Source organism: Sipha flava, unplaced genomic scaffold (genome assembly GCF_003268045.1).
Source record: "Sipha flava isolate LNK unplaced genomic scaffold, YSA_version1 68_pilon_pilon, whole genome shotgun sequence".
Lineage (NCBI taxonomy): Eukaryota > Metazoa > Arthropoda > Insecta > Hemiptera > Aphididae > Sipha > Sipha flava.
The window spans coordinates 1,475,678-1,484,738 of NW_020273608.1; the positions used below are offsets into that span (position 1 = coordinate 1,475,678).

The 9,061-nt window shown below is 33.4% G+C and overlaps 2 protein-coding genes across 3 annotated transcripts in view; both read right to left on the reverse strand.

The window, feature by feature from the left end:
• LOC112691953 (potassium voltage-gated channel protein Shaw-like) overlaps positions 1-7,332 on the reverse strand; it is a 277,263-nt gene extending 269,931 nt beyond the window's left edge. For both annotated transcript variants that reach the window (XM_025566434.1, XM_025566432.1), the window contains exon 1: positions 7,096-7,332. The gene's annotated coding sequence lies outside the window, so the exon portion shown is untranslated. The remainder of the gene's footprint in view (positions 1-7,095) is intronic.
• A 649-nt stretch (positions 7,333-7,981) lies between these two features.
• LOC112691946 (proteoglycan 4-like) overlaps positions 7,982-9,061 on the reverse strand; it is a 40,528-nt gene continuing 39,448 nt past the window's right edge. The window contains exons 9-10 of the mRNA XM_025566425.1: positions 8,527-9,061; positions 7,982-8,313 (exon numbers count right to left, since the gene is read on the reverse strand). The exon at positions 8,527-9,061 is cut by the window's right edge and continues 494 nt beyond it. Of these exons, the coding sequence (XP_025422210.1) occupies positions 8,138-8,313; positions 8,527-9,061 (711 nt within the window). The 3' untranslated portion in view covers positions 7,982-8,137. The remainder of the gene's footprint in view (positions 8,314-8,526) is intronic.

The window sequence follows — 9,061 nt, forward strand, 5'->3', positions numbered from 1 at the left end:
CAGATGGTATTGTTCGACTTCTCGGATACTCGGTAATGTAATTATTGCAAAAGCGTACACTTTGTCGTTTTGTGCGTTTCCGTATATTCGCGTACGTTATGTTCAACGTGTGTGCGCTTGTTGTACGGGTAAACGAGGTGCTCCTCACCTAGTAAAGGAGCGTCCACGTAGCATGCAAATACGACAAGCACAGGACCTTTTCACTCATTACCAGAAAACTTTATTTAGTTTTAGATATGAAAAGTAGAAAATATTGATACAAAGGTAAAATAATAATAATAATAATAATAACCCTTATACACACACATACACACACACACATTATTTAGATTAGATAAGATAAGGTAATAGTTTTTAGAGAAATAGAACATATCGAGGTGGTAGTGAATTAACGGAAAAGACCTCAAGCAGAACACGCGCACGCAGTTCATTAAAAAACAGTATCAACGCGGACGCGTTTGCGCACATCACATACAGCGCATACGTGTGCATTTCGTGGTTGCCGAATGGGAGGTGGTACGATCAAAGAAAAATATATAACAACACGAAAAACAAACACACCAAATGCTATGTTAGCAAACATCACACATGATTTAAACGCGTGATCTGCGTGTCGCGTTTGCGTAAAAATCGGAATTATTCAATAAAAAGGTAAATATTTTCAATCAAACCGCTTTATTTCATTTGGTATTCAATTTATTGATCTAAATTTTTAAATTTATCCACAAAATGTTCAAATGAAAAATAGTTAACAATAAAAATCAGGATTTTGTAGGTTTTTAAAATGAAACTTTTGACCAGCTAAATATTGGAATCATCCCACTGTGTGCCGCCGCGACGTCGGATCATCGCGCGGAAATTTTAGAACATTGGTCTCAAACTCAGTTTACCAACGGTTTCAATTCATCGACAGTTATTTGAGTTCTATAAATGAGTTTATTAAACTTCAAATCATAATTATTTCTGCTTTAATAACAACATTGAAAATAAGATGCGTTAATTTAAGCAAATCATAAAATTAGAAAGGTTACGCTAAAACTTTTTTTAAATATATATGGTACTCCGTCACCTCGCGCCTCTCCTCACGATTCAAGCACTGGTTCTAACGATGGACGGTCGTGCCGACGTATTCCCAATTGGCTTTCGGATCGTCGTGCATTACGATATTGGCGAGAGACCTTCACTTCTGGCCACGTAAAAAGAAATCGATAATATTTGATTCCCGTGTAATCATATCTCGTCGTGATGGTTTTATTTTTATTTTTCTTTCCCCGTCTGCGTACGAACAAGAATGAAACAATAACAATAATAATAATTGTTTTATCGTTTGCAACACTGATTATTAATAACGTATATAATATTACGTTGAAGTATTGATAGTAATAATAATGACGAATATTATAAAATGATAATAATAATAATGGTTTATACGACTCGAGTAAATTGTTTCGGATTGATCGTCGCGACTGTTATATCACCGATTACGATTTTAAGAAGAAAAATGTCGTCGGGGCGAGCGAGTGAAACACGCCGCGTTCGGTTATTTGGATAGTCGAAGTTGAAGACGACGCGGAAAAACAAAAAAATATTTACCACCATGTGCACTTATGCGACGGCATAACCGCATACATATTAGTAGTACGCGAATTCGGTTTTCCCGCATTTCGGACCGTACCCCGATGTATTGCGTTAAGGCATTCGCACACGCTAGAGTTTTATTGCCAGAACTCTAATGACAGAGCTGCCAGTTTTAACCAGAGACGTGTAAACACGCAACACAGTTACTGCCAGAGTGGAATTCTGTGCTCTAGCGAACTCTAGTGTCAGTGTACTTTATCTACCGTGTAAATGCCTTGAAATCTTATCTTGTTTATCTGGTTTGCTATCGCTGTCAATCTGGTTGTCGACCATATTATTGTTAACCATATTTATAACTCTAGAACATAGTTTCACACACACACACACATGATTACTGGTAGTTTTATGTATATTACCTAAACAGATAAATAAAAAGGTATTTAAAAACTAAAAATCTTACTAGATGCTAAATTAACGCAAAGTTATTGCTAAATGTTCCCCAGCAGAAATAACATTTCTCATACATGTATTTTGTTTTGCAATAAATGGACCAACAATACTCAATAAGTAATCAAAATCAGAAGATGACATACGTAAAAATTGTTTGTACACGGCAAGTTCAGCAATTTTTAATTCTAAATTAATTTTTTCATAAAATCCACGCTTTGGCTTTTTAAAAAAAAAGGTTTCGTCCAGTCAGTTCGTTTATTTTTCCTTTTATTTTGTTCTTCCTTTTTTTTATTCTTCTTCTAATAATAAATAAACAACAATTGCAGCTGCTGCTCTGGTTTGAACGGGCATGGTACCTATTGTTCACGGACTTTTTATTAAATATATACTTAATTTAAATTTTTAATATATATAGAAAATTGTATAATCATTCAGTAGTCATTATCACTAATTGTCAAATACAACTCTAGACAGATAAACGAAAAAATGTCAGGTGTAAACACGTCACAGAGTTTAGGACAGAGTACATTACCAAAGTTCTCTGGCAATGCAATTGTCAGTGAAAAAGTGACATATTTATGTACGTGTAAAGTGTGTGACAGATTTTAACTAGCTCTACAATCAGAGCTTTGGCAAAAAAACTCTAGCGTGTGTGAAGGACTTTAGGGTGAAAAATATCAGTTTTCGTAAAATAATTCACGTACATGAATAATATCATTGATATTAATAATCCGAACATTTGCAATTGCGAGAGACCGTACAGTTATCAGATAATGAAACAAAATCAGATAGTCCGCGTAACTCGAATTTATAGTAATAATAATAATAATAATAATAATAATAAATTACTATCGCTGTACGTTCGATACGCGCAGAACACCCCGGATAAATATCGTATCCTGCCGATTACTTACATTCCCTCAGCCCTACTGTGATATCAATATGTCTGGGTGTATTATATTAAATCGTTTTTCCGCTTTCTAATAACAAAACGTGTAACGCGTGACGTTAACGTTTCGAAGTGCGCGCAATTCGTTCAAATAATTCAAATACGATCGCAATCGTCGTAGACGTCCGCAAAAAACGGAAAGCCATCTATATATAAATGAGATACATGTATGGTAAGTTGTAATACTGTGTAAGTAAATACAAATAAATAGCATTAGAATATACGATGATTGTGTGAATTTTCTACTCACTATTTTGAAGTTTAGGATTAGTAATAGTCTTGATAAAATAAATACTTATTTAATCAATGGTAATTGCTTTTATCTATAATAATAAAATATCGAACGTAATACAGCTAAAAATATCATATAATAATAAATATTTTAATTGTTTTAATTTTTTTTTTAATTGAAAGTTGCCCCTTCCCTAAGTTCAGTTTTAGGTATTATCTATTTATCGATATACGTGCGAAAGATCCGAACAACTGCAAGCATAGCAAAACTTATAGCAAACCAACGTGTCGGGATTAGACTGTATTGTCGATTTTTATTAAAGAATTACATGATTTGAATTGCGTGACCGTTTCGCCAAAAAACACACAGGTGTCCACGTACGTTCCTTAAATAGCGTTACAGCGCTGATTTTTCTTAGGGGCACGTACCGAGAGTAGGACGATTCGAGTTTACCTCATGAAGCTGCCGAGAAATTAATTATGTCGTGTCCGTTATTGTTCGTTATCATACACGCGGATCGTGTGGTATATGGAAGCACGAACGAAATTTAACCGATAAACGTGAAAATCAATCGAAAAATAATATTACGGTATGGTATTGGTCCCGCGCTGTTCTCGCGGGATAATCAACTCGACCGGCCAACAATACCTGTAGAAGAGATGAGAGCTGTCGCCGACCAGGACGCGTCTGTCTCTGAAAAGCTGACCGTAAACTTGAGAACAAACTTCCACACTGGAACCATCCCATCCACCTCTTCATATATATATATATATATATTTTAAAGTGTTCACCGAGGACCGACCGGATAACGAAAATACAATGATTCTTAATGCGTTAAAACGACCAACCTAACCACTGTTGTACCGCTATTATTCGCTATTGTCGTGAAATTGTAAGCCCGTACGACGTACTATTATGTTTGAAGATAAACAAATAGAGAGAAGAAAAAGAAAACGATTGATCGACATCGTAATATAGATTTATAATTTATATACGGGGGCGTGCTTGGAATTATTTTTTTTAGGAGAATTCAATATTTTTACTGCTTAGGAAAAAAGCTAACTAATTCGTTAAAATTTCGAGGATAAGGGATTGAACCCCAAATCACCCCCAGTATACCACTGTGTATGTGTGTGTGTGTGTGTGTGTGTGTAAATCATATTAAAACCACTCGCGGTGCGGCCGACGGAGAAACGGCGAACGGTGTGCGCCAGTGTTAATAAATTAATTGCATTATTTTACTCGGTATTTAAGATCAACACGTACGAACAGTATGAATTATTATTAGTTTTTATTATCGTATAATGATGTGCATCATACGACTGTAAAATACTGCACAAATATTTTATAATTATGTACAGTAATCCCTTGTTATCCGCGAAAGTTACGTTCCAGCAAACCTGCGCGGATAGCGAATCCGCGGATAACGAGACCATAAATCAATGTAAAAAGGGAAGTTAGATTTAATTTTTTTTAATTTTAAAAATTAATCATTAATCAATTAATAATTTATTTATTATCTATCGTATTGTTTCTTAATTTTTACGTATTTCTCGAACACGAGGTTCATTCATTTCGTACGTTCTAGCAAGTGACGCTACAGTATCACCACTTTAATTCGTCTAAAATTTCAATTTTTTTAACGAGTAATAAAACATTTCTTCTCCTTTTTATTGACATTTTACATTGAGAAGCCATTTAAAAATATTTTCACTACTAAATTTATTAAACACTGCTGTACACGTGTCACGCACAAATATCATCTTACAACTGAGAAATTGACGATTATTAATCGTGCAGGTGTATGTAACCTTTTGTGTTTTATCTGCAATAAGTATAAGTATGTATAATATATATGTGTTATATCTATAGCGATATAACAACAATTACCTAAAATTACTGTCAAAAATAAATTTCTACAGTGTTCGTATAATAACGGTAAAACTTTATCGCAATCGCATTAAAAATATGTTATCGTGGACCCAACCGCGGATAATTGAAACCACGGATAAAAAAAACACGGATAACGAGGGATTACTGTATACCATATGATCTCAAACTATTTTAGAAGATAATAAATTACGTCTCTTTTGATATCCGCATAAATTACACAAATCAAACAATAAAGGCCTAACCCTACAATACTCAGAGGCGTATTTAGACTTACTTCTAGAGGGGGGGGGCAACTCAAATTTTTTCTTTAATTCAGGTTCAAAATTTACAATTAAAATGTTTGGTAATATTTATATCAGGTGAATCCTTAATATTTGTGTTTTTTTTTTCTTAATCTAACTTCGGATCCACTTAGAATGGTATTTAGTGTAGTTTTTTTTAATACCTATCTGTGTTTTGAAAGTTTCGCTTGTGTTTTATTTAATTTTTCATTGAGTATGGACTGGGTCTTCAATCAAAATAATATATATTATTTATCGTTATGGGACATATAAACGTTATAAGCAATTGAGTGTTTAACGCTATAAATAATTTAAACGTTATTCAATTTAAGCGTTTAAACGTTCAAAAAATTTTCCGTTTACCGTTATCGACAACTAATACGTCATGAAAAATTTAGCGTTTTGCGTTATTTAAATTAAGGTAAAATTTGAAACGTTTTCAAATGTAATAATACCATTAAATAAATCATAATCTTTGTTTCTTAATAAAATACCCATTACTTATATAAAAATTGTCTTGGTCTAAAAATTCTTGGGGGGATATTGCCCCCCTCTCCCCCCTCTCAAATACACTACTGAAAATACTCTATTGACATCATAAGTCATATTTTGAAACGATCAGTTCAAGGTTCATCCGACCATACCCTTATATAACAGGTACACATTACCTTTTTCCAGGCTCTTGATTTTAGGCCGATAGTGCGTGCGCACGGACCGTCAGATGAGTCTCCTGCGACAAGTGACCGGTACGAGTATTTAACTTTGATAATTGATTTGTTTCATTTGAGTTTTCTGTGCGAGTGTTGAGAAGTGTCCAACTGCAACACATATCAATCCTGTGTTTGTCTCATTTCAACCTAATTGCACTCCTGTGACAGTCAAAAGTGCACAGCTCGTCGACATTCGAATAACTGCTACAATACAAGTAAGTGCTATTTTTATTTGGATTGCCAGACTATCTAGTTGCTTTGTACGGCTCTAGAACCTTTGTAACCCCGAAAGCCCTCTCATAAATAAGAAGGAAGTTAATCAACCAATAATACATTATACATAAATAAATACTATACACCATAGCCTTCCATCCCTTTAAAATGATTTTCCTTTTATTTGTACTTTTTTATTTTCGGGTTATTACACTCGTTTTCTTATCTTCGTATACGTATTAATAAGTGACTGACAAATCCGTCTCGACTTGTGCACTCGTTTATTTGCACAGCGCCTTTATTATAATTTATTGACACTATAAAATACATACGATTTGTATATTATGGAAGTATGTAACTTCATAGCTTTCATATAGTTTCGACGGGCGAAATTTTTTATGTGTAATATATAATGTGTCAACTCTCCTGACACTATTGAAACCTTCCGTGATCGTTCGATCCAATTATTTTTTCAGTTTACAGTTTTAATTTCCGTTATAATAATAAAAAAAACATTTACAGCGACTGTTGATTAGTAATGTTTCATTAATTTAAATGAGCCAGCGTTGCAGGTAGATTATCTACAGATATTATTGTTTATTAGCTATGTCATGTAAAGTTCTTAGTTACAAATATTCATAAAAAAATAAATATATTTTATGTTGATAAAAAATATTAAAAGAAATATTCAATATTGCACGTATAATTGTGTTATTAAATTTTTAAAATCTTCGTACAATTAAAAATAAAATTTAGTTAATTAACGTGGTCGTGTTAAAAAAAACTTACGTTATTGAATGTGGTCATGGTTTTTGTTACGTGATGTATTTTTTTTTTTTTTTTTTTGCTAAAAACACTGATAGGATAAAATTAAAATTACAAGTTATACTCGGTAGATACGACGAATGCCATTCAAACCGCGGACGAAACCGAATTTCGAAATAAACACTTCGTAGCGGAGATCGACACACTTAACGCAAAGAGGGACAAACTTTAAACTATTGCAAACGGTTGTTTCAAGTCGGTGAATTCATACAGTACTAAGGGCTTGTATAGCAGTGAACGCCACCGACACCGCCGCATTCGTGGTCCAATCGTTCGGATTGCGGTCACCATGGTAACGTCATCGCCACAGTTGCCTCCGTTTTCGTAGTCACCGGTAAAACGGTATTTGCACTACAGCCACCGGTATGGACAAATAGTGATTGTTAACACATCTCTATTACCACATTAAATTACTCATTCACAGGCGTGGATAAAAGATTTCCGAGCTCTGCACCGATCAAACGATAGAGTGTTACTTAAGTTGTGTGACAACGGTGTACGGTACACGAGTGACTGGTCACAAGTAGACGAGCGATAACAAATACTTGACAAAAAAATAATTGTGGACAATGCAATACGTGCCGAAATTATTAAAAATAAATAAGGAAATTGTATAGTGCCTTTAATATACTCGAGTTGATGTCATTCTAGGCTCTACGAATATGTATAAGTCATGAGATGAAAAAAAAAATTATTATTAATAATAATAATTAATTTGGTTAGAATAAAAAAAAAGTTGACTAATAAGTATAAAAAGAATACATTTTTATTCAAATAAAAAGTAAATACAATAGTAAAAAGCAAAATATGTTTAATAAAAAAGAACATAAAAAAATGTTCACAAAGTATTATTTTAAATTAACATATTATACACTATTACATAGTGGTAACGATAGATGGTAACAATCTTTAATTAAAAAAAAAAAAAATACATTTGAGCAATTACTAAAATTAGTTATACATTTAATAATCAAAACTTCTATACAAAATTATCAATTAACACGGTTTAAGTGGAACGTTTCTTCTGGTTGGCTGATTGGTTTTGTAGCTCAAATAGGACATCATCACTCAAACTGTCCAATGCATCCAAATTTTCATTACCAATTTCATTTTTCAACTCTGATTTCAATTGGTCAATTCCAGATTTAACATCACGTCTTTGCACATTAAAACTGTTCAAAGCTATAAAAGATTAAAATATAATAAGTCATAGGAAAAATAATAATAATAGTAAAATATAAATTAACAATTTAAATAAGTAAAGAGTTATGAAGAAAACATTTTAAATTATTTTCAAATTAGTTTAAAATCTCAAAAGCATAATAAATTATTATAATACATTCCTAAATTTAATGATGTTTTATATAAAAGTCTCATTAGCGAATTTAGCATTACCTTGATTAAAAATATCCAACTGCTGTTGACCCTCAACACTATCATATGGTGTTATATAAGATGGATACTGGGTCGTAACATCGAGTGTTAATTGATTGTCTCCGTTTTGATTTATTGACTCAAAGGGAGGCAAATAAGTAGGTGGCTGTTGAGTTGAAGATGGAAACTGTGGGCATCTTGGATCAGGTGACCCAAGATAACATACCGGTAGATTTTGTGAAGGACAACGGGGATCAGTTGATCCCGGGAAACATAATGGTGGTATAATAGGCTTCGTAGTAGAATTATTACAAACACAAACAAAAGGTGTTTCAATAGGTTGGATTTGTGGACATCTTGGATCAGTAGAACCAGGATAACAGATAAGTGGCGATGATGTTGAAGATCCAGGGTATGATGTAGATGCTGGTGGAGGTTTTGGACATCTAGGGTCAGTTGATCCCGGATAACACACTGGAGGTGCAGGTGTTGATGGATATGAAGTTGGTGGTGGTGATGGTTTTGGGCATCTAGGATCATTAGATCCTGGGTAACA